General features: G+C 53.9%; 1 protein-coding gene across 3 annotated transcripts in view; it reads left to right on the top strand.

Annotated features, from left to right (window-relative positions):
• The window catches only part of TTC7A (tetratricopeptide repeat domain 7A), a 158,811-nt gene that overhangs the window by 74,888 nt on the left and 58,380 nt on the right, over positions 1 to 25,543 (top strand). For all 3 annotated transcript variants that reach the window (XM_064277131.1, XM_023557263.2, XM_023557262.2), the window contains 4 exons: positions 211 to 274; positions 12,046 to 12,183; positions 14,006 to 14,089; positions 18,894 to 18,998. In XM_064277131.1, coding sequence (XP_064133201.1) covers positions 211 to 274; positions 12,046 to 12,183; positions 14,006 to 14,089; positions 18,894 to 18,998 — 391 coding nt within the window. The remainder of the gene's footprint in view (positions 1 to 210; positions 275 to 12,045; positions 12,184 to 14,005; positions 14,090 to 18,893; positions 18,999 to 25,543) is intronic.

The following is a 25,543-nucleotide window of genomic DNA, read 5'->3' as shown; positions in this document are numbered from 1 at the left end:
CCAGGAACATCTGTGTGTCTCTAGCCCAGCAGCTGCCGCCCCCTTTCAGCTCTGTAACTCAGGGCATGTTTAAGAGCAGCAGAAGGTATCGGGTGCCCGTGAATTATGCAGGAGAAGGTCACCTTATGGGGCTGCTGCTGACTCTGGGGCCGCAGGGCAGCTTCGCTGTGAGGGTGTGTTGGAGCCAGGGTTGCCGTTTGTGTCTTGCAGCCTCTATTGCCCGAAGGACAACATCGAGGAAGCGCTCCTGCTCCTCCTCATCAGTGAGTCCATGGTAAGCTGCAGGTCTTCTCGGGGGCCTCTGACCCTGTGGGCGGGGCCGTGGGCCTCGGGCCCTGGCCACCAGGTCCTGGCAGAGCTCTGCCTCCCAGGGTGTCCCCAAACGGGGAGCTTCTTAGACCTGCCCTTCTGCCCAAGGGGCGAGTCTCACTCATGAGGTTTGGGCCTGGGTACACAGGGCTGCATTTGGGGCCCCAGGACCTGCCACCTGATGAATAGGGATTAAGGGCCCAAGTCCCCACCCACCTCTTCTGGGATTACAGAAGAGGAATCTTGAGCAGTCGGTAGTATGCGTTGATCAGCCCAGTGCTGGGTGCGGTGCCAGACACCAGGGAGTGGAAGGAGCATGAGCTTTGGAGGCAGAAGCCCGGATTCAGGGCCCACCTCTGCCTCTCATTAACTGAGGGTCATGGGCAAGTCACTGCCTCTCTTGGAGCCTCAGCTTCCTCGCCTGTAAAATGACAGTAATTCAGAGGTCACTGTGCCAATAGAAGGAATCCATTCGCTCATTTAGCAGCTGTTAAGCAGGTATCAGTTTGTGCCAGGCTCTCTTTTGGAGGCCACAGATGCAGCAGCAAATGGAGCTGAGAATAATCCCTGCCTGCAGGGAGCTTACATTCTAGTGAGGGAGCCAGGTGGTGTGTTAATCAGAAAAATACCCCATTCATCAGTGTGTATGTGCCGTGGGGAAATAAAGCAGAGGAGGGAGCAAGAGGGCTGGACAAGGCACACATAGAGCGTGGGGTAGATATGTTCACAAGACCCACTTGCTGTGTCTGGGTGGGGTCACAAAGCAAACGTGCGCGCGTGCACACACACACACACACACACGGTCACGGTACCAGGCAGTGTGGCAGTGTTGGCCAAGTACCCCGCGGTGGTCCTGGCCCAAAGCACTTTGTTGGCTCAGTGAAGAGGGGAGCCGTGTGTTTGGGTGGTCCAGGAGGTAATGAGATCAAGAATGGGTAGGACTCTTCGGAGGTAGGGGTGAAGGGGAGTACCAGAAGAGAGGCCCAGAGAGTGCGTGAGCTGGGGGCCACGAGCCTGAGGTTCTTTAAAACTGCATCCTGAAAGCAGTGGATGGAAGTGGAGGTTAAGACACAAAGACCCCACGAGGGGGATCCCCCAACAGCCAAAAATGATGTTCGTTTGCGCGTCTGGAACCATGTGAGCCAGGACTTGTATGGAGAGCTGTGGTCCGGGGGTTGCTTCCAGCACAGCAGGTCTCCTGGTGAGTGGACAGGAGGAGGGACGCTGGACTGTGGTGGGGTGGGACAGAGAGATGGACTCCCACCAGCCAGTCCTGGGCCATTTAGGACCCAGGAGTTCCTATGAAGGGGCACAAATGTCCTTGTGAGGTGGCTATTCAAGGGAGGGAACACACAGCTGGTTAGGCAGATGTGGAGACAGGTGCTATATCAGCCAGGGTTCTCCAGGGAAACAGAACGACTAGGATATGTGTGTGTGTGTGTGTGTGTGTGTGTATGTACACAGAGAGAAAGGTGGATATTTTAAGAAATTGCCTCACATAATTGTGGCAGCTGGCAAGTCTGAAATCTGCGGGATATCCATATTACAGCCTGGAGGCAGAATTCTTCCCCTCAGGAAACCTCAGTGTTTGCTCTTAAGGCCTTTGGCTGATTGGACGAGGCCCGCCCACGTTATGGAGGCTAAAGTGCTTTACTTAGAGTCCACGGATCTAAATGGGAGCCACATCTACAAAACGCCTTCACAGCAACAGCTCGACTAGTGCTTGACCACACAGCTGGGCACTACAGTCCAGCCACCTTGACTCATAAAATTAACCTTCACGGTGACCAAGTGGCAGACCTAATTTTCACAGAACAGTGCACTTTTCACAGAAAACAGACCTGGCTCTGACCACACTGAGGCCTGGTTTCTAATCATGGAGCCCCACACACAGACCAGCACCCCTCCCTGCTCCTTGCACATCTGCCATGTTAGCCATTTTGCCGCCTGCCTCCTTAGGAGATACCACACTGCAGTCACCTGTCTCAGGAGGGATTACAGTGTAGTCCACAGGTGGATGGTAAAAAGATGAGAGCAGGAATTTTTTTAGGTCCTGTCTCAGCCAGGTTCCAAGCTGATCATCTCATTTAAAAAAAAACCACTGCCGTCAAGTCGATTCCGACTCATAGCGACCCTATAGGACAGAATAGAACTGCCCCATAGAGTTTCCAAGGAGAGCCTGGCAGATTTGAACTGCCAACCCTTTGGTTAGCAGCCATAGCACTTAACCACTATGCCACCAGGGTTTCCGATCATATCATTTAAGCAGGCATTATGTTTCCATATAAAATTGCCAATTTTTAAAAAATTTATTTATTGTACTTTAGGTGGAAGTTTACAAATCAAGTCAGTCTCTCATACAGCCATTCACACCCACCATGCATTTTTTTTTTTATGTTTCCATATAAAATTGCCAATTTTTAAAAAATTTATTTATTGTACTTTAGGTGGAAGTTTACAAATCAAGTCAGTCTCTCACACAGCCATTCACACCCACCATGCACTCCCAGCTACTCTCGCCTTAATGAGACAGCACATTCCTCCTCTCTACCCTACATTCCCCAGTGTCCATTCAACCAGCCCGTCTGCCTCTTCCTTCTCATCTCGCCACCAGACAGGAGTCGCCCACATAGTCTCATGTGTCTACTTGAGCCAGGAAATTCACTCCTTACCAGCATCATTGTCTATCTTACAGTCCAGGCCAATCCCTGTCAGTAGAGTTGGTTTTGGGAATGGTTCCAATGTTGGGCTATCAAAGGGTTTGGGGACCATGACCATCAGGGCCCCTCCAGTCTCAGTCAGACCATTAAGCCTGGTCTTTTTATGGGAATAAAATTGCCAATTTTTGATTGGTGATGACCTACAAAAACGACAGTTTCATGTGGTTCCGTCTAACACTGCTGTCTTCCCATTTTACAGATTAGAGAAGTAAGGTCTATCGTCTATATGAGACGAAGCAGTCAACTTACGCTTGAAAGCAAAAATGAGAAGGCAAGGGGGCAGGGAAACTAGATTAGGTAACGGAAAGGGAACGAACTAAAAGGAAGTAAGGAGAACATTGACACACTGTGAAAAATGTAACCAATGTTACCGAACAAATTGTAGGGATTGTTCAATAAGAACCTAATTTGTTATGTAAACTTCCACTGAAAACAATAAAATATTATTTTTAAAAAGTCAGGTCTAGAACGGGTACATGGCTCGGCGCAGATCACATACCAATAAGCCTTGGAGCTGTGATTCAAACCACATCCGTCTCCCTCGATAGCCTCCAGAGCACAGGACGTGGAGCCTGAACAGGGTTTCAGTTCCGATTCTACCACTTATTAACTGCTCTGATCCTCGGTTTTCTCATCTGTAAAAGGGGTAGGGGTATAATATGGAGCGTCAAACGAGACAAGGCTTGAGGAGGGGTTTGTAAATGGGAGGTGCCGGTCTGTATGAGAATTATCATTTTTATCCTTGGCAGGGAATGAAGCTGGGCTCTGTGTCCCTGAGCCTTTTCCGTGGCCTCTGCTTGATCTGGGTCCCCAGAACCCAGAATTCAGGTGCCTTGCCATTAAGGTTCTTGCCCCCAAATCCTCAAGCCGACCTAGGTTTCAAAGTAGAGAGTGGCCTTTTACTAAAAAGTGGCCCACATTGGAGCTAAGGGGAAGTTTCCTGAATATGTGGCTTCCCTCCAAGCAGCTCTGTCCTTCTGCAAGAGGGTGTGTGGATGGCTAGCCTTGCCGGGGGGGCTTGGGGAAGTCCAGGCCGGCTGACCACACGGGCATACTGGAAAAGTCCTGTAGGACGCAAGGAGAGGAACTGCTCAGCGCTGTTTGCACTGTAGCTTGGAGGGGCGCCTCACACGGGTCTGGCTGGTTCGTTTTCTCTTGCTCATACCCAGCCTGTCAGACAGGTGGAAACTTGAGGAGTTTGGGGCAGAGCACTGGCCATGGACTTTAGCTTTGCTGTCTCATCTACAGAGGGCTTTCCTCCTGGCGTCTGGATTTGTCCTCTGGCTTGGAGCTGTTTCTCAGGGTGACCAGACAGCCTCTGCGTCTCTCCTGCTCTGGTTTTGCACCCTGCTTCCCTCCAGCTCACACATTTGATCAGTGATGGCACTAGGGTACGGCTCTAGCTATGCCAGCCTCCCGGGCTCCTGAACCGACCCCTCAGCTGAACCCTGCAGCTGTGCCTGGCCTCCATAAATCTGTAGGATTTCCCCCGTCTCTCTTTGCCCATCTCTCAGTTGGATGGCAGATGATGGGCTGGAGGAGAAACCTCTAGAACAGCAGCTGGCTGTTCTCCTAATACCTGCAGGATTCAGGTATGAGGTATTTCCCATGACACTCACGTGGGTACAGCCTGCCAGGAGGCACAGTAATCATAGCTCCTCACCCAGGGGACTGCCAGAGCAGCTGCTCCAGGAAAGGGTGTTTGCAAGTTTCCTGACCTGTGAGCCCCTATTTTATAGTTTGGGAACCAGAGGAGTAGCTGCGTGGGGTCTGCATGTGGGCTGGTCCTTTGAACATGGATTTTGCTGAGGGCAGAGTGTGTGTGATCAGAATGAATGGGGAGGCCATTGTCTTTCAAGAGGCAAATAGAAGTGCTTTTATGAGTGTGCAAGGGATATGCGTTACTACTGGTTGAAGAAGATTTGTGTTTTGGACCCAGTTTTGAGGCTTCCAGGCCAAAAGGGCATTTAAACATCCATCTGTCCGTCAATCCACCCATCCATCCACCCATCCATTTATCCATCCATCCATTCATTCGTCCATCTGACTGTCCATCCACCCATCCCTCCCTCCCTCCCTCCCTCCCTCCATCCCTCTTTCCCTCCTCTGCCTTCCTCCCTCCCTCCCTTCTTCCTTCCATCCTTCCTTCCCTCCCTCCACCCATCCCTCCCTTCTTCCTTCCTTCAATCCATCCCTCTCTCCCTCCTTCCTTCCTTCCATCCGTCCATCCTTCCCTCCCTCTACCCATCCCTCCCTCCCTTCCTCCGCCCATCCCTCTCTTTCTCCACCCATCCATCCATCCATTCATCCCTCCCTCCACCCATCCCTCCTTCCCTCCCTCCCTCCCTCTCTCCACCCATCCCTCCATCCCTCCTCCCTTCTTCCTTCCATCCATCTTTCTCTCCCTCCACCTATCCCTACCTCCATCTCTCCATCCCTCCCTCCCTCTCTCTACCCATCCCTCCCTCTCTCCACCCATCCCTCCATCCCTCCCTCCCTCTCTCCACCCATCCCTTCCTCCCTCTCTCCACCCATCCCTCCCTCCTTCCACCCACCCCTCCATCCATCCCTCTCTCTCTCCTCTCTCTTCCTCCCTTCCTCCGTCCCTCCCTTCCTCCCTTCTCTCCTTCCTCCTCTTCTCCCTCCCTCCAGCATTGTTTGAGCAGCTACAGTGTGCCAGGCCTGTAGTAAGCACTGGAGATACAGTGATGAACAATTCAATGTGGTCGCTGCCCCAGAGGTACTGTCCTCTCGTGCAGTGTGTGCCCAGGGATGTGGAGGAAATTCTGATCCCAAATCAGAAGGCATTACTCCAGCCTGCTGAACCCCAAATGCAAATTCTAGTTTTGGAAAGAATCATGTGTCAAAGCAGCCTGACTCTCGGTCAGGGAACCAGGAGGTCCTGGCTTTTTTGTCATTTCTAGACTGTGGAACCATCGCGTGAGAATATGTGCGAAAGCAAGCTGAATCCCTGGTCCCTGTTCTGTTCCACTGGGGCAGAAGTTACTGCTGGGGTCAGGCTCTTGGAAACTGAAAGGGTGCAAAGGCCTGGTGTGGAATGAGGGTGAGGTGAGGTTGCCCAGGCCTCTGTGACTTTGTGTCATGCCCAACAGTGGGCACCTGGCAATTTGAATCTTCAGTTTACTACTCACAACCCTTTGTGGGCCTGCTCAAGTTTCTTACCTCCCTGAGCCTTAGTTTCCTCCTCTGCAAACGGGGCTAGTGAGGTCTCTCTTGCAGGTGTTTGATGGATTAAGAGAACAAACACAAAGGTGCCTTGTACATCGTGGATGTACAGGGAATTTTCATTTCGTCCTGATAAGCTCTAGGTTCTGACTCAGTCATGTTAGAAAACACTTAAGTTCAGATTTGGTTGGGAGAAAAATTGGTTTGAGGCGATCAGTCGGTTAAAAAAAAAAGTGCTTCCTGGGCTTGAGTCCACTTGGGATTCTGCCGATGAGCAGTTGGTTCCAGCTTTGGGCACCTGGTTCTGACACAAGCCCCTGCCCTGCTGAAGGCTGCGGCTGATGAAGGGTCTAATAACGTGCCAGCTTGAGCGCACTCCGGGTGCTGCGCTCAGGAGACCAGGGACAGCCTGTCTTCCTCGCTGGCAGGAAGGGCTGTGATTTCTGACGTGACAGGAGAGCGGAGACTGGCGTGGGCCGGCCTGGGTCACTAAGTTGATGGGATATATCATGGAGCGTGTTATTTCTTGGCTCTGTGGACTGGCAGGAAGAGAGCTGGTGGTAATTATGTCTCCTGGAGGGAGCCAGCAGTAGAGCTGAGCATTGCAGCGGCCTCTAGGGAGGGGGCCACACTGGCACAAATGCTGCCAAGAGACCCCTTTCCGGGGGTGCATGTCGTGGGCAGTGGCAGCAGCCCTGAGGCTGCTCCTGGGCCCACGGACAGCCAGGCCATGGACGCGCCGCTCACTAGAGAAGCGTGTTCTCTGCAGAGGAGTGGCACCCAGGGTTGGAGGAGGAAAGCCCAGCCTTGTGTTTTTTTATCCTGGGGCTTCTGATGGCGTTGTGGTGCCTATTGGACACGTCCTGGGAGGCGGGGAAGGAGCCAGGTGTGAAGTCAGACTGCCTGGATTCTAACCGGGTCTCGGCCCCCTCTCTGTATGCCGTAGGCTGCCCACCTGGCCTTCTGGCCTCACTTAGCCTTCTTGTCTGTCGAATAGGAATGACAGTGCCCGGCAAGGTCATCGTGAGAATTAGGAGATGCCACTTGCAAAGCACTCTACCGAGTTAGGCCCCTTTCCTTCTCATAGCTGGAGCCCTGTGCGTGTCCAGGACTAGAGAGGAGAAACAGGGCTGGGCCAAGCGAAGGTCAGTGCCAGCAGGTGCCCAGAACCAGACTCGCATCTGGCGGGGTTGGAAAAAGAACTGGCAGGGGGCGCCCAGGAGGCAGCTAGAGTGCAGGGCAGAGGTCCAGCCTCAACTCCCTGGGACCTGGTACTGGTTAGTTAGTTCACCCTCTGGGGCTCAGTCTCCATGTCTGCAAAGGGCGGTCAGTAGTTTCGTGGTACTTTCATCCCTGTCCCCCTCAGGGTGGCCGTGAGGCCAGATGAGACGCTGGACATGAAGATTCTGCTCCTGAGAGAGTAATACACCACACACTCAGAAGGGATGGCTGTTTGTACAAGGGTTTCCCAAGCCTCAGGTTTCATGAGGGCCAGCCTGCCTGCAGAAACAGACTCACAAGCCGCCATATTTGCTTTGTGTGTTATTGTCCAAGGACCAGAAGTGGGTCATGCTGGCAGTGATGAGCTGTTGGCTGATGGGGACAGGGGGAGGAACATTGTTTCGGTGGCTTTGCTTCTTCCGACTGGCTGGAAGGCCTGAGGGCGAATCTCCCTTACCCTAGGAGAGGCCATCCCTGGGAGAACAGCCAGGACCTCAGGATAACTGCATGAGCCCTGGGATTAAATGCCTGACTTAAAGGAGTCACTGAGAGCAGCGCAGCCCCTGACCTGGGGAGCTTGGGGGTAGGCAGAGGTGATGGCAGTGAGCCCACTAGGCTGAGAGAAACCAGGAGGGAATATTCTTCCATTATTCCTAGAATAGTGAGGAGGAAGCCCCTAGGTGGTGCGAAGTTAGGCACTTGACAAGTAGCCGGAAGATTGGAGGTTCGAACCTACCCAGAGGTGCCTCAGAAGACAGGCCTGGCCATCTGCTTCCAAAAGGTCACAGCCTTGGAAATCCTCTGGAGCAGTTCTACTCTGCACACGTGGGGCCGCTGTGAGTTGGAATCGACTGGAGGGTAACTGACAACAAGAAGTAAGGAGGAGATGGGGAGAATATGTAAATACAGACAAGCTCCTTCAGTCTGCTACTGCATAAATCAGGAGGGTTTCCTAGCAAAGAGGTCATTTAAATGGTGAAAGAGAATGTGGCTAGAGAAATGGGGGCTAGTTTGTGGACAGCTGGGCGGTGTCCAAACAAGTGTCTGGGGCCTTGTCCTTGAGGCTTCCTCTGGCCCTGAACTGCACCTGTGTTCTTGCCCGGCTGTGCCCAGACAGCCCCCACGGCTTCCTTCCGGCAAAGCCTGATTTCCCCCACCCCACCCTGTTGCCATTGGTTACATACTCTGTCGCTGCCCAGCAACCACTTGGGAGCCTGCATTTCACAGCAGTCCTGCCCCAAAGCCATGGTAACCACGGCAAGCAGACTTGGCTTTTGGCCTTCCTCCTCTAGGGACCCATGCTTTGCTCTTGGCCCAGGCAGGAGGGAGCGCACACAGGACTCCTTGCCTGTGGTCTCCTGGTCAGGAGGCCTGACCACTAGGAGCTGTGCTGCTATTCTCCTGGTCCTGGTCTTGGGACCTAATTAACAGTTCTGGAAATCCACTCCTGCCTGTCCCAGACACACGTTGAAAGATCCTGCCCTCTCAAAGGTCCAGGTCTTTGGTGGACAGGAGGAAGATTCCGTGTCAGGCACAAAAATCCTTCTCCCTCAAATGACACTCGTTCAGCAAATGTGGCTGAGTGAAGTTCTCTGTCTGAGCACTGTGCTGGGGATGGGAGTCTAGAGACACAGAGCACAGTCACAGTCCCGCCCTCAAGAACTGGGAAGTCAGCTAGGGCGCCCAGGCATAGAGTGTGTGCCCAGGAAGTTGGGAGAGGACAGCTTGGCCTAGCTGGGAGATGGGTCAGGGATAGTGGCCCGAGGGAGGGAGATACCTGATCTGGGTTGTGAGGGACGGGAGGGTATTGCAGGTTGACCAGCCTGACCAAAGACAGACGTGGTGGGGTAGGGGCTGCAGAGAGTTCCCTGTGGCTAGAGGGAGCGTGGGAGCTGGTGGAGAGGAGCCTCGCAGTCAAGAGCAGCCGCCAAGACGGGAGTTCAGACTTTATCCTGAGATAGTCTGAGGCAGGGGTGGTGTTGGGAGATGGGACTTTGGCAGGGGTTGCTGTGCCTGAGGCCTGTGGTGACGGCTCACTGCTCACTGTTCCCTGAGCATGGTGGGTACGCATGGGTGGATTCCCGGACACTGGACATGCTCAGCCAGCTCTTCCCTACCCACCCCTGTAGACTGCCTGGCGTTGCCCCTTTCTCTGTCATGACCTCTCCCTCCAGCCAAAATGCTGGGCCAGATTGGGTTTGTGGCTTGTGTACTGATGCTCCCATTTCCCATCGCCCCTTCCTGAGGTCTTCCAAGGACAGGGACTGTGTTTCCCTGGTCCCCTCATCCCCCTACCCTCTCTGCTGCCTTGTGGAGGTCTCCTCTATGGTGAGGGTTGGGGAGTCGCTGGAGGTGAGGGCTGGGGTACACTGGCTCAGTAAAATAGCTCCTGTGGAGCCTCTCAGCATTTCTTCCCTTCTCTTTCCCTTCTGTTGGTGCTGGTGTGGGTGGATTTCACAGGGAAGGAGGGGGATTTCTCTGGCACTTTCCCTCTCTACTTTCTCTCTGTTAACCCTTTGCAGTGCCTGACCAGCTCTTGTTTAGCAAGTAGGCTCAGCTTTTCTCGGGGTTTTCTGGCAGCCAGGCACCCTTTCCTGGGGCCAGACCATGTCCCTGGGGGAGCACACAGCACTTGCTTGCCTTGGCTGGGGTGTGGGGTCTCTTTTCAGGTTCTAGAGCTCCCCAGCCTGGTCCCTGCTCTGTTCCTGCTCAGAGACCCCTCAGGATACCTGCAGCTGCTCAGTCCCTGAGCCCTCTTTCTTCTGCTCTAAGGCTGAGTGCTGCCCCCAGGGAAAGGGTGAACAAGGAGGTGGGGCAGCCAGGGGATGGGGCTCACACCACAGGCCACAGAACAAGAGGGTCCGGAGTCCTTGATGGTGGAGTTTCAGGCTTGGTGATATGGGAGCTCCCCCTCTTCGAGTTGTACAGAATCGCCCCCTCATAAAGCTTAGTTTCTCTCCCCCTGAGCAGCCATCTGGCAACTCTGTGAGCTACTCAAATTCTGGGTGCCCGTGCCAGATGCCAAGTATGGAGTCCTTGGGTTTGGGGAAGATTTCTTTGAGGAGGGACAGGGAGGAGAGATCTGAGGTTGGAAGGAACCAAGGATAGGGTCCAGCTGGATGCAGAGGTGATGGGAAGGAGGGAGGGGCATGGGAAGGGATCCTTGTCAGAGAGACTGGGTGGGGGGCTGTAGAGGGAGAGAAGAGGGCACCGAGGGGCTGAGCTCTACGCTGTGAGCCACCCTGGCCTACCTGATCCTGACGGCTTCATGGCTGCCTGTAGCTCTTGCTGTGTATGGACAATCACAGACGCACAAGGAACTGTGTACTCCTCGGAAACACCAGTGCCATAACAGACAGGGAAAGGCTGAGGAACTCTTCTAGATGAAAGGAAACTAAAGAGACATGGCAGCGGGGTGGATCCTGGGAGGAGAAAGAGTAATGGCTATAAAAGAGATGCATGGATCAGGTGGTGAAATTAGAACATGGACTGGGATTAGGTAATAGTATCATGGATGCTTCATTTCCTGAATTTGGCATTCCTATGGTGGCGCAGTTGTTAAGAGCTTGTCTCCTAACCAACAGGTCGACAGTTCAAATCCACCAGCTGCTCCTTGGAAACCCTGTGGTGGTAGTTCTGCTCTGTCCTATAGGGCCTCTATGAGTTGGAATCTACTCAATGGCATCAGGTCGGGCTTTATTGTGATTCTCTAAGGATCCCTGGTGGCACAGTGGCAAAGCACTAGGCTGCTAACCAAAAAGTCAGCGAGCTCCATGGGAGAAAGATGTGGCAGTCTGCTTCCATAAAGATTACAGGCTTGGAAACCCTATGGGCCGTCCCATTCTGTCCTATGGAGTCACTGTTAGTTGGAATTGACTTAATGGCAGTGGGTTTTTTTGATTTTATGGAAAGGAAGAAGGAATCCTCGTGGCACAGTGTTAAGGATTTGACTGCTGCTAGCTGAAAGGTTGGTGGTTCGTACCCACCGGCCACCCCACAGGAGAAAAGACCTGCCAAACTGCTCCATAAGATCATAACATAGAAAACCCTGTGGGGCAGTTCTGCTCTGTCACATGGGGTTGTTATGAGTCAAAATTGATGATGACAATGTTTTAATTGTGGTTCTATCAGAGAATGTCCACTTGTAATTAGAGGTGAAGGGTCATGTTTGTAACGTACTTCCAAATGGTTCAGCAAAATAATAATAATATATATAGACAGAGGCAGAGCATACGTGGTAAATGTTAATGATTGATGGATCTAGCTGAGGAGTTTATGGTTATTGTACTATTCTTGTAACTTTTCGGTAGGCTTGACCGTTTTTCAGAATAAAATATCGAATACCAGAGGCTTAAGTCCTAAGAACCTACATCCCACCTTCCCCCAACCTGGGATAAGGGGGGAGGGATTTCTCTTTCAAGGATGGCCTACATGGGGTGAAAGTGGGGGCGGGAAAAGGAGGTTTGGCTGTCTCTGGGGGTAGGCCACCTGCTTGGCCTGGGTCCCCTTTGGAAGGGTGACGGTGACTGGGCCAGAGAGGGCGGCCCTGTGGGGAGGCACTGGCTTGTTTTCCATCCTCACTCTCTCCTAAACCATGTCCCACCCACAGGCAACTCGGGATGTGGTGCTGAGCCGGATGCCGGAGCAGAAGGAGGACCGGACAGTGAGCCTGCAGAACGCGGCAGCCATCTACGACCTGCTGAGCATCACGCTGGGCAGGAGGGGCCAGTACATCATGCTGTCAGAGGTATGGGGCCGCCCACCCGCCCTCCCCAGGGGTCATGTAGCACATAAGGAAAGTCAGACAGAGCCCCTCTTTGTCCTTTTTCCGTCTCCACCAAGCAGCGCGGTTTGGTTTGGGGGAGACCTGGGTTGGGCCTGCTCCATTGCCAGGGCTGAGGTAGCTCCCCTTCCCTGGTAGTCATTTTGTTTTGTTTTTGTATGTTTTCTTTTCTTTTGAAAGTATTATTACATGGTCACTGTAGAGAGAACACAAGGGAGAAATGGCCCCACCTCAGTTCCCCCACAGAGAGGGCACTAGTGTGTGTGACCGTCTTCTCCTGGCTGGGTTCTCAGCCAGGGGTGTGTTGGGGGCTAGGACCTGCCTCCCACCCAGGCTGCAAAGAGCACCCCCATTCTTGGCCAACCCTGCTGGGAAAGCCGGCCTGGAGCCCTGACCTGCCAGTGGACTCTGCCCAGGATCTGTGTCTGTCTGGAGTGGGACACCCAATGGCCCACACTCCCTGGCTTCCCTCCCTCCAGTGCACATGACACATTTCTGAGCTTTCCCATCCAGGCTGGGGTTGAAGGTGGGCCTGGGGACCTCATGTCGTTGTGAAGAGAATGGGCCAGCCTCTTGGCGGCAGTCTCTCCCCGTGTGTTTAGCGGGGCTCCTTAAAGGAAGGGCAGTGCCATCTGCCAAGCCCCACTCATGTAAGGTGCTTTCTCACATGACACCGTATTTAATTTGGGGGATATGTGGCACTCTCTCAAGTTTGCAGAGGAGGAGGCTGAGGCCCAGAGAAGTGGGTTTTTGTCCGAGATTGTACCTGAGGTGCCTCTTGAGCCAGTAGATGAACTCAGGCCTTTGAGCTCTTGAAGCATGCCCTGGGTGGTCCTGCACCCCACCGCACCTGACAGCAGCTGCACAGTGAACCCTGTCTTGATATGCTGGCCCCTGCCTCGGCCTTCCAGAAACATGTCTGTTAGGGACAGTCTGACCTTACCAGGCAGCTGCTGATTTGGGGCCACCCGGAATTAGACAGGCCAGGGGAGCAGTCTGTTTTCTGTGGTGTCATAGAAAGAGCAGAGGGAGGAAACTTCTACACTGGTGGGGGCGTTATGTCCCTGTGCTCTGGAGTCAGAGCTCCTGAATTCAGATTTGGCTCTGCTACCTACTGGCCCTGTGACCTTGGACAAGTTAGACAAGCCTCAGCTCCTCATCTGTAAAATGGAGGCAATTAGAGAACCCACCTCCCAGAGTTACTGGAAGAGTTAGATGAGTTAGGACCTGCAAAAAGCTGAGACCAGTGCCATGCGTGATAATAAGTGTCAAATCCGTTGCCATGGGGTCGATTCTGACTTTTAGCGACCCCACAGGACAGAGTAGGACTGCCCCATAGGGTTTCCCAGGAGTGCCTGGTAGATTCGAACTGCCAACTTTTAGTTAGCAGACTGAGCTCTTAACCACTGCACCACCAGAGCTCCATAATAATAGGTGTTAGCCAGTATTATTTTTACTGGGTATCTAAATTTTGAAAGCGTTTGCAGACATCTTACTTCACTCACTCTTCACAACTGCCTTGTGAGATGTGTAGTGGGGCATCATCATTCACATGTTCAGGAGGTGGGGACCAGAGAGGATGAGAGACTTGTGCAGGGTCACACAGCACACCGGGGCAAGGGGCAGGGTTTCTCCTGGAGTTTCCTGGCAGGAACTGGTGTGGGCCTCCTGAAGCTTCCTGGCGACAGTGACTTGGGCAGTGATGGCCCCTGAAAGGATTGGAGTGGGCAGGACAGGGTGGGGAGGACCCGTGGTGGAGAAGTGCTGACGGTCTTTCCCTCTGCAGTGCCTGGAGCGAGCCATGAACTTTGCATTTGGAGAGTTTCACCTTTGGTACCAAGTGGCCCTCTCCATGGTGGCTTGCGGGAAGGTAAGGCCCAGGAGGGTACTGGGCACTGTTCTCACCCTCAGTCTCTCCCCAGCTGGACTGAGGGTCTTTCCTGGAGTGAAGTGCCTGGAAGGAGGGTGAGGGTGGCAATGCAGAGATATTGTCCCCCAGCTCATTTTAATTCCCTGCCTGGGAAAGGTGGCTGTGCAAACCTGGTGTTCCCATGAGTTACAGGTGTGACCAGGTGTGTGAGTGGGTCTGTGGGTGTTTTTCTGTGAGCATACACACACACATGGGGGCATCATCATCTTTCTGCTGGCGAGTTGATGGGTCCCACTGCGTGAGATAATGATACAAGGTGAGGGGCAGCGGGTTCCAGGTGAGGAGCTCGACATTCCACTTGGAGCATAGCTCTCTCCCTGGCCACCAGAAGTGGCACCAGGGAAGGAGACCTGCCCAGGAGGGCAGGGTGGAAGGGTGGTGCTGAGCAGTAGCTTCTGCTAAGGAGTTTGGAGGGAGAACTGAGTGATGGGCACTAGGTGGGGAAAGGGTCAGGAGGAGCCCTGCCCAAAGCAAGGGGCTCTCGGTACGCCTTGCATTATCATGTGTAGCCAGAGCTGTGCTTGCTCTCCACCGCCAAGCCCCCTGTCCTCTCACCCCTTGGTTTTCCTCAGGTCAGTGTCGCTCTTACATAAGCCTCTATTTTAAGCAGTGACTGACGTGAAAGGAGAACCTTTTTGGGGCTGAGTACTGAGGGTGTTGGGGCTGAGGCTGCTACGAATCCGGGAAAGAAGGTGGCATGAGCTTGCAGATTGCTCCAAGTGCTGTAAATACCCCGAGCCCTGCCATGGGCTGAGGGAATCCTCCCGGCCCATCTGTGCTGTCTCCGAAGAGGGCCCATCCAGACTTGGCAGCGCCTCATCCTCCATTGAAGGCTGTGCTGGAGTCAGGGCCAGGTCTCAGCAGGGAGAGGAGCCAGCAGGTGCTCAGTCCAGCAGGTGGGAGGCCTGGGGAAGTCCAGCCCAGAATCAAGTGGGTAGCTTCTCTGCCCCCCTGCTGGGCACATGCTTTCCCAGACCTCCCCCGGCCCCTGTCACATCCCTCGGCCACCTCCGGAGCATCTTAAAGTCACAACAGGATCTACCCTTGCTCAGTGTTCAGCAGGGTCTCATTAAAGGTCAGGGAGGATTCAGAACACAGATAGGGCGAGACCCCAGCCCTCCAGGAGTTAGCATATGAGAGAAACCCACCTAAGGAACTGTAGGATTTAGATGAGTGGAGAAAAGCAAGAGAGAACAGCATTCCCGGGGCAAGGGAGACAGCACGAGTAAAGGGGCTGGAAAGGCGAGCTGTGGTGCAGGCACTGCCCCAGCTGCTGGGCAGGAGGGATAAGGGGAGGAGGTAGAGATGGAGCTTACGTGGGGCCTGGGCCACAGCTCACAGTGGCATACGGAGAAGGCGCCTCTAATCTTACAATTCTGAGCATTGTGAGGAGGAGAGGGCCAGGATCAAGGCAGTGGTTCACACCCTTTTGTGGGTCACAGAATGCTCGGACAAGCTGAGGAGAGCTGGGGGCCCCACCTCAGAAAAATGCACCACACACACAGGCCAGCTTTAATTTCTGGGGGAGCTCCTGGAAGCCCCCAGTGTCAGGAGACGTATCACATCATCCTGGGAGGTAAGGGGTCTTCCACCACCTCCTTACTGAGAAGCAGGCAGGCTCAGAGCCTGGCACCACACAGGAACCCCAGAAGCTAGTTTCTCCTCCAGGCCCATCACCGACCAGTGGTTTGACACAGCCCAAGTCTCTGAAGCTTTCTGGGTGTCAGTGTCTTTTATGTAAGATCAGTTCCCATCGAGTTGATTTCGACCCGTGTATGTTGGAGTAGAACTGTGCTCCTCCATAGGGTTTTCAGTGGCTGATTTTTCAGAATTAGGTTGCCAAGCCTTTCTTCCAAGGTGCCTCTGAGGGGACTCAAACCTTCAACCTTTTGGTTAGCAGCTGTAAAGTGGGCATAATAATGAGCTTACCAGCAGGGAGGTGGGTGATAAGAGAGGCCCTCGCAGGCTGGAGGCACTGGGTCACACCCCTTTGCCGCAGGCTGGAGGCACTGGGTCACACCCCTTTGCCGGAGGTGCTGGGTCACACCCCTTTGCTGGAGGCGCTGGGTCACACCCCTTTGCTGGAGGCGCTGGGTCACACCCCTGTCCCCTCAGTGTATTCGGTGTAGCAGGAGATTGTTCTGGAAGCGTATTCTCCACCGTCTCGGGAACCCTGTGTGCCAAATCAGCCCTCGGGGTTGTCCCAAGTGCCCTGGGAGGAGAGTGGCCAGGCCTTGCCTTTGCCAAGAGCCTGAGGTAGGAGTCAAGGGCCTGTCCCCGTGGTTGTGCCCAAGAGGCCTTCCAGAAGGTGAGGCTGGGCCCATGTAAAATGTACCTGGCACCTCATCCTGCAGGAATAACGAATGAGCTCCACAGCACGATTTAGGTCGTTCCTTCCTCTCTGTCTCCACGAAAAGCCATAGGCTGTGTTGCTAGGTAACCAGCATGACAAAAAAATAGAGCCTGCTGCTGCTCTGGCTGCTGAGTCCTCAGATGGCTCCTTAAATAGCATCATTTTTCGGTCTTCGTGGAGGTGGGGAGGCGAGGGGTGGGGGTGGACTGTGCAGGGTCAGAGTTGAGAGAATCCTGTATTTTGTGGATCCAGAGGTCAGCAGCCCAGAGGAGGATGTGAGGAGAGGTCTGAGGTGTGCTGGGTGTGTGGACGGAGGGCCCTTGGTCAGGTGGCCAGGGAGCCCTTCCTGCAGCTGCCTCCTGTTCGCCCTCCGTCCTTCCTCCTCCCCAGATCCTCCCCAGGAGGACATGTTGGTACAGGGGGCGTGAGAGTAGGGGACATCCACAGGAGAGAGTTTTATGGGGGAGTAGATGGCCTGCACCCTTGAGTCCACTCACACACGTCTCTTGCTCCAGCCCACACCAGCTACCACGTGCAGTCTCCCGGCCTGCTGGAGCGAGCCGTCTGCTACCAGCCTCCTGTGCTTGATCTTGTACCCTCTTGTTTCCTGAGAAAGCCATGAGGGAGGGTGGCATCTGTCTTTTTTCCCCAACTTTCTGTGGGGCCTTTATAGGCAAGCGCTATGGCATCTGCCCCCTTCCTGGGGACCCCCCAACTCCAGGCCTTGTACCGGGCCCAGAGCAGGCCCTGGGCAGAGACACTCGGAATTGGCCTCGTAAGCCCCAGCCAGGCCTGGGAGGCTGGGAAATATACCCACATCTGGAGTTGGGAAACGCTCTTCCTCAGATGGTTGGGAAGGGAAGGGGTTAGCCCAAGAGAGGCCAGGGCCCTAGGTGAACACCAGGCCTGCTGGGCCCCAGATGGAGGGCAGTGCACAACTGAGCCTCCAGAGCAGCTGGGGAGGGAGAGAGCAAGCTAATTGAGAGCTCAGCCCACAGCAGGGTCCAGTGGGTGAGGACTATCATAGTCTCACATGCACCTGTCTGCCTGGTGCCACATGTACAGGAATGTGCACACTGGGAGGGTCACTGCTCCCTGTCCTGGAAAAGCTTTGGACTCAGTGGGAAAGTTCCAGCCTGAGTGAGTGAGTGTGTGTGTGTGTGTGTGTGTGTGTGTGTGTAGCAGGAAGGGGACTGGGCAGAGGCAACGTAAGGGAATGGGTAGGAGCACAGATTTTAGAGCCAGACTGTGTTTGAATCCCAGCTCAACATTATGGGCTGTGTGACTTTGAACACACTGCTTAAGTTCTATGCCTCTCAGTTTCCTCATCTGTAAGGTGGGGACATGGTACCTACCTCAAAGGAGCGCTGTGAAGATTAAATGATTTAATATTTATAAAACACTTAGAACAGGGGTCAGCTAACTCTGTAAAGGGTCAGATAGTAAACATTTTTGACTTTGCGGGGCTTACGGTCTCTGATACCTTCTCCACTCTACCGTAGTATCATGAAAGCAGCCATAGACATACGTAAATGAATGGGCGTGGCTGTGTTCCAATAAAACTTTATTTCTAAAACCAGGCACAGGGCTGGAGTTGGCCTGTGGACTGTGGGTTGCTGACCTCTAACTTAGAACAATGCCTGGCACGTGGTAAGATCTAGCTGAGTGTTAGCCGCTTTTGTTATCACTATTGGTGCCCAGCTCTGGGTGCTCTCTGCTCCCAGGCCCTCCCTCCGCACTTGGCCATCCTTGCAGATCCAGTGTGGACCCATCTCCATGGCCAAGTTCCTGGAGCCTTGGAGGATTCCCAGATTCCAGTTTGGAGGTTGTCTCCGGTTCTGCCAGCTTGCCTTCTCTTCTCCCTCTCCTCTGCCAGCCTTTCCTTCCCCCACACCCCCTGCCCCACACTGGTGGGTGGGCTGTGGGGTGGGACATGGCAGGATGGGCAAGTCCACTCATTTGGTGGGACTGACCCTGGTTGCTGCATGAGCCTGGGTGCATGTGCTGGCTCTGCCTCCGAGTCCCTGTGTGGCTTTAGTCTCCACTTGTCACCTGTGAACCCAGGGTATTGAACTCAGAGTTTGAGAAAGCCCCTTTCTACCTCTAGAAGTTTTGTGGTTCAAACCTGAATTACTTTTAAGGAGCTTCCATCTGTTGTCATGTTAACGCCTCATCCTATCAGCCAAGGGCAGGGTCATAGCCTCCATTCTCTGGATGAGGAAGATGAGGAAACTGAGGCCCAAGGAGAGACTTGCTACCGAGACAGCCTGGCCTGGTGTTATGCTGTCCTTCCGGCTCCTGGGAGGAAAAGGGATGCAGAGCAAGGGCTGGTTGTTTGCAGGGGCGACCCCAAGCTGCAAGTGACAGTGTTTCCTGCCCTTCCTTCTGCAGTCAGCCTATGCCGTGTCACTGCTTCGAGAGTGCGTGAAGCTGCGGCCCTCGGACCCTACCGTGCCCCTGATGGCCGCCAAGGTCTGCATCGGGTCTCTGCACTGGGTGAGTGAGCTCCGGGGACAGGGCAGGCAGGGCCAGGCAGCTATCTGTGGGAGGATGGCTGTGGTAGGCATGGAAACGTCCTGGTGTGACCTGAGAGTGTGTGTCTGTGGGGGCGGGGAGCCCGGGGTGCTGCAAGGCAGAAGGGCCCCGAGGTGGGGAGAAAGCCTTCTGAGGAAAGCCAGCCTCGGTCTCCGAGGCAGATCCCCAACTCAAGATGGTGTCAGTTTGTGGCTCAGCCTTCAAATGTGGTCTCCAGATGGTGTCAGTTGGTGGCTCAGCCTTGAAATGTGGTCTCCAGAGAGCCAGCATAGGGCCCAGTAACGGTGCCCTTACCTGCCCAGCAGAGGGTAGTGGACAAGTGGGCCAAACCATTTGTTTTAGGGACTCCGGGTTATCTACCGTCCAATATGGAGGGGCCGGTGAGGGGTGGATCTGAATGGTCAGAACCAGCTCTGGGCAAGATGGGAAGCTGGCCTCTTCTATCAGCACCGCTTCTTCCTCTTGGCTCCAGCTGCCCTCCTCACCCCCCACCCTGGTCTCTGCTCTGCTGAGGCAGCTAAAGAGCTAGGAGGTCATACCTCAGGGGCAACCCTCTCCCAGGCTGGTGGGCTTTACCGCAGGCTTCCTCACCCCCTCCAGGAGACCAGCAGCTTGAAGTGTTTCAGAAGCACTGGGCCAAGAGTCCAGAGGCCCAGCCTCTCCCTGCCGTACCCCCGCCCCCAGGCTCCTTTTAGCTGCTGCTCCAGGCCTGTGGTGAGGTCTCGGGCCCACGGCACTCAGCCTCAGGGATGGGCAAGTGGCCCTTTGGACTGCAGTTCGGGCCGGGCTGGAGCCTCTGAAAATACCTCCCATGACTGGGAGCTCACTTCTTGCCTTTCTTAAGTCCAAATCAGTCCCCGAAGTCAGGAATGGTCCTTTCTACCCTTTGGAGTGACTCAGATCAAGTGCATAACCTCTCCCTCCTGTTGGCCATCCACTCCCACCCCCACTTCTCTCCTTCAGGCCTTCACCCCTCTGGGCCCAGAGCCTCCCAGAGGTGGAGATGGTCCTCCACAACTTCCCGTTGTCCTGATGTCCCCAGCCCACTCCTCACTGTCTGTGTGCCCATCAGGTGCACACCGCAGTCACTGCATAACTCGCAGCCCTTACAACCCCTCCTGCCACTCTCACCTCCTGGGGAGTCCAACAGGCCAGGGAAGGGAGTGATGAGCCCCCGCCAGAAGCCATGCTCTAACCCAGCCAGCTCCCTGTAAGCCCTGGCAACTGGCCCCGACCCCTCCTCCTGGGGGCTGGGTTTTCTCTGCGGCAGAGAGGACAGCCTCCCTAGCACAGGGGGAGCTGCTGAAAATGGCACGTTTTTCTTTTTCTCCCAAGGGGGCCCATCCCCACTGTGAATGATGTGGAGCAGGGAGCACCTGGGCCCCATTCCCACTGTGAATGATACAGGAGGGGGGAGTGCTGGGGGGGCGTCCCCACTGTGAATGATACAGGAGCGGGGAGCACCTGGGGGGTTGTCCCCACTGTGAATGATATGGAGGGAGAGGAGAGCACGGCCTTTGGACCCCAGGGTTCTCATTCTGGAATGGTTCTGTTCTAATTGGGGAGAATTATATAAGACATACATTTCAAGGCCAATCCTGTAAGAGGCTCTAGACGATTGGAACAGGCAGTGTGACCTGGTAGTGAAGTATTTCACTGCCTACCCACAGGGTGGTCTTGATAAGATACTTAACCTGGCTTGGCCTCAGTTTCCTCATCTGTGAAATGGAGACAATAATAGTCTCTTCCTCAGATGGGACACAAAGTAAGGAGAGGGCTGGACCAGTCAGGGAGGGCTTCCTGGAGGAGGAGGCCTTGGGCTGGGGTCAGAGGGCTGCAGAGGCTCCAGACGGGCCCTCAGCACACCCAACTTGCTTTCCCCAGCTCCGTGATTCATGGAAACTCAGTGTATTTTTTTTAGAAAATTGTCATCTTGCACCCTAGAGGCAGGGTGCCCTGTGAACAGCACTCTGGGTGTAGGTGGCTTGTGGGCTTTGGCGGAGGGGGGAGACCCAGGCTGACCCATGGGCGTTGGCGCAGAGGGGAGGCCCAGGCTGACCCGTGGGCATGGGCATTGGCGCAGAGGGGAGGCCCAGGCTGACGCATGCAGCAGCTGGTGGAGGCATGAGCCGGAGGATACAGAGAGGATGAGCTCCTGGGTCCCTGCTGTCCCCAGGGCTTCTGAGAGGGACCTCCGCTCATCACTGCAAAGGAGCCCAAAATACCCATCTCCCTGTGGGAGGGGCAGAGGAGGGCATCTGTGCTCCTACCAGAGACAGTCATGAGCCCCCCCCCCCCCACTGCCCAAGGCCTCCCTTGCCAGGAAGCCCTAAATTTAGGTCTCCCCGCCGTGGAGGAGCTGTACCCTGAGCGGCATAATTACAGTAATTATGTGCATTCAGATTACATGGTAATAAAATTAGGATCAAATCAGTCCAAACTGAAATCAGATGAGCTAGGAGCAAAGTAATCAATGACAACATAAATAGAAAAACCCAAAAGGAAACTTCAGAGTGTAGACTTGTCATCCCAGGCGGGGAGAAGGGTGAGCTGTTTAACCTCAGCCGAGAAGCTTGTTTGGGTTTAAGGGGCTGCTTTGAGCCACGGTTTCAGTCAGGCTCTGGCTAGAGAAAAGAACCTGCTGAGGGCCAGGAGGGGTGGGCTCCTGGCCACCTTCCCAGTCCTGGTAACCCTACCCGAACACCTTCTTAAAGCCCTGTTGATAATACCTGCATTGGAGCACCAGCATGGCACATTGTAAGGTCTGTGTGTTTCTTTGAAACCCCAGGCCAGAGTTCGGTGCCTGGTAGTTGATGGATGGATGGATGCTACTTGCCAATGAGTACAATCACTTGACATCAAATTCTGTCTTATACGGTACCTGCCTTCCCAACTAGACTGGGAACTTCGTCACTTACCGTGTCTTATGCTCCTGACCACCTCTCCACCAACAAGGAGCCCCGCACATTATAGGCGTTCACCTATGACTTAGAAAAGGACTGACATGTCACAGCTTGCCGGGAAGGGATGGGGCTGGGAGGTCTCCATTTGGTTCACTGGTTCTCCTTGGCTCCTGCACTCTGCTGCTAATTCTTGCTGCCTGGCTGGGCACTGGGCAGACAGGCTACAGGGTAGCCAAGGGCAGCCTGTTGTCTAGGGAGGCCAGGAGGGGGGCAGCCCAGCACTGTTTTCAGGCAGGCAGGTGCTTGATTCTGAAAGGCATCTGATGCCACCTCCGTCCCCTGCCTTCCCAGCTATTCTGGCTGGTGTCTGCCCCAGCAGCCCAGCCATCACCCAGCTAAGCCCATAGCAGGGGGCAGAAATTTGACGGTGGACAATTTGGCCTAGCTTACGGAAACAGAGGCTGAAACTGGGACATTTGAAAAACGAGCTGTGCTGGGTGAAACCCAAGTGGGTGACCTTATGCCCAGAGGTGGAGCACCTGCTGTCCCCACATCCTGTCCTTGTGCCCAGAGCCAGTGTGGGATGCCCCAAGGCTGGGTCGGGGTCTGAGGGTAGGTTTGCCCCAGCGGGGCCAGGCAGAAGGCTTCGCATGGTCACATGCTGGCTGTGGTGGGATTTGCACCACCATGGGGGTAGCTGGAGCAGGTATGGCGTCGGGGTGCAACAGCACTGGCCCCTGGGATTAGCTGAGGCTCACCCCCCACCCCATCCCTGGGTGGGGGAGAGCGTCTCAGGCTGTGACCCAACGATGACAGTACTGGAACCAGAGAGGCCTCGGCGCCTGCGTGGTAGCCTCCTGCCCCGGCATGGCCAGTGTCCTGCCAGGGGTCTTCAGTCACTTATTTGGGGTGGGAGGAGAGGAGGTGTAAATCATTTTTAATATCCCTCAACATATAATATTTAAAATTCATTTGATTAAAAAACCAAAACCTTTGTAGGAAACAGAGAGACAGGAGGTGGGTGTGTGTGCTGTGACACAGGAGAGGAGGTTGTGAGGTGGAAAAGCAGGGCGTCTTTGGAAAGGCCTATGATGGTGTCGCTCATCTGCTTCGCCTGAGGGGGGCAGTATGGGGTAGTGGAAAGAGCATCGGCTTTGGAGGCAGAGGGGCTAGGGTTCAAATCCCTACCTTACCACTTAACTAGCTGTGTGACTTTGGGCCAGTTATTTACTCTCCCTGTGCCTCAGTTTCCTCATCTATAACCTGGAAACAATCATGTCCATCATTACAGGGAGGCTGCAAACATCATAGACGAGGAGTGTCCCCTGCTTAGCCTGTCCCATGTCCCTGATAAGTGGTAACTATCGCTGTCACAGCCCCTCAAGCATAGTAGGCGTTCAGAAAGGATGCGGTTTTTTGGGTTTCGCTTTGGGTTTTCAGATTCAGGGGTTGGGCAGAGCCAGGACAATGGATTAAGCTTTTTTGAGGCAGGGAAGAAAGAATGCCCACTCTCTTGCCACCGGCTGTGGAAATTAGAACAAGCACCTCCTCCTCCCAGGGGGAACAATATGGAATTTCAGTAGAGCAGACAGCAGTGGGTTCTGGACCCGGGGGGCAGCAGCTAAGGAGGGACTGGAGGTGCCCTTTAAACAAAGCTCCACGGGCTCAGATGTGAACTCTCTCTCGTTCCTGGGAAGAGAGGAAGAGGTGGAAGATTCCAAGGGTAAAACCTCTTTAGTCTTCTGTGGGATGAACGAGGCAACCCTGGAGGTGGAGGCAGCCCCAATCCAAAGGAAAGTGTGCAGGGCGAAGCCTGTCTGTGTAGGTAGGGGCCCGCATTGCGAAAACCGGAGAGGTACAGGAGCTTGTAAAGTTAGCGGAAATTTGCTTCTAGTTGTGTAAAGCAAAAACCGAGCATCAAAACGGTATAATCCTCTGTGCATCCTTTTTTTCCGAAGAATTAGGAGAAAAATGAAAGACTCCAGAGGGTGGCCATGAATCAGACATCCCAGAAAGATCCCGACTTAGAAGCAGGACACCTGGTTTGAAACTTCGTTCTGCTGCCGACCAGCTAGGTAACTCTGAGTGGCCATTTCAGCTCCCTGTGGCTCAGAATCTGCAGCTATTCTGCAGGTAGTTAGAATGCTCAAATTCTCTAACAGTGCCTGTAAGCAAAAAATCCCTCTAGGATTGCAAGGGAGGAGAAAGGTGTTCACCTGGGGTTTGTAGCAGAGCTAAATGGCTGCCATAGGCGAAGAAGGTATTAAAATGCAGTGCTTCAGTGGAAGGAGAATGGTGGAAAAGAGCTGTGGAAACCCCTTACCCTGGTAGCGTCTGTGGTGTTAAAAGCTTGTGAACGGCCCTGTAAGATACTCCACTGGTCCCACCCTGTCTGGAGCAAGGGAAAAATGAAGAAAACCAAAGACACAAGGGATAGATGAGTCCAAAGGACTAAGGGACCACATCTACCACAGCCTCCACCAGACTGAGCCCAGGACAACTAGATGGTGCCCGGCTACCACCACCGACTGCTTTGGCAGGAATCACAATAGAGGGTCCCAGACAGAGCTGGAGAGAAATGCAGAACAAAATTCTATTTCACAAAAAAAGACCAGACTTACTTATCTGACAGAGACTGGAGTAACCCCGAGAGTACAGCCCCCAGACAACGTTATAGCTCAGTAGTGAAGTCACTCCTGAGGTTCACCCTTCAGCCCAAGATTAGACAGTTCCATAAAACAAAATGAGACTAAATGGGCACACCAACCCAGGGGCAAGGACGAGAAGGCAGGAGGGGACAGGAAAGCTGGCAATGGGGAACCCAAGGTCAAGAAGGGGAGAGTGATGACATGTTGTGGGGGTGGCAACCAATGTCACAACATGTGTATTGATTGTTTAACGAGAAACTGACTCACTCTATAAACCTTCATCTAGAGCACAATAAGAAAGAAAGAAAACCCCTCACCCTGGAAGTATTTTGATGAGCAAGGAGAACCCAGTGCTGGAACCGGAGCTTGTTGTAGAAGCAGCAGCTGTGACCACAGGGCCACCAGCTGTGAACTTTTGAGGCCACAAGGAGGAAGTGTGTAGAGGCAGGAAAAGAGCAAACGACGTGCTACCATGGCAGCCCCATGTGTATCAGAGTAGAACTGTGCTCCGTAAGGTTTTCAATGGCTGATTTTTTAGAAGTAGATTGCCAGGCCTTTCTTCTGAGGTACTTCTAGGTAGACCCAAACCTTCAACCTTTCAGTTAGCAGCCGAGCACACTAATTGTTTGCACCACTCAGGGATCCCATTTGAAGTGCTAGTGGCCAGGAGAAAGATGACTAGGGTAGTTCAAGATGGGCAGGCACTGGGCAGCTCAATTAACCATTTGACAAGAAAAGTCTTAAATTCAGACTGCAGACTGAGACCGGCTAGTAGGTTGAGAAATGGTATTCTTTTTTTAAAAAATTGAAACACTATGAGAGGTTCTACAGCTGTTTAGAAAACATTTGAGCGCATTTCCCATGGTAGGGGTGAGCATTATGACGGTGGATAAGCAGCCTCATGGATGTATTATGTATGTACATGGATCTACACCATGGATGGGGCCAGACAGCC

Source organism: Loxodonta africana, chromosome 26 (assembly GCF_030014295.1).
Source record: "Loxodonta africana isolate mLoxAfr1 chromosome 26, mLoxAfr1.hap2, whole genome shotgun sequence".
Lineage (NCBI taxonomy): Eukaryota > Metazoa > Chordata > Mammalia > Proboscidea > Elephantidae > Loxodonta > Loxodonta africana.
Note: the sequence above shows the minus strand (reverse complement) of the source record. Positions and strands in the feature narration are given on the sequence as shown.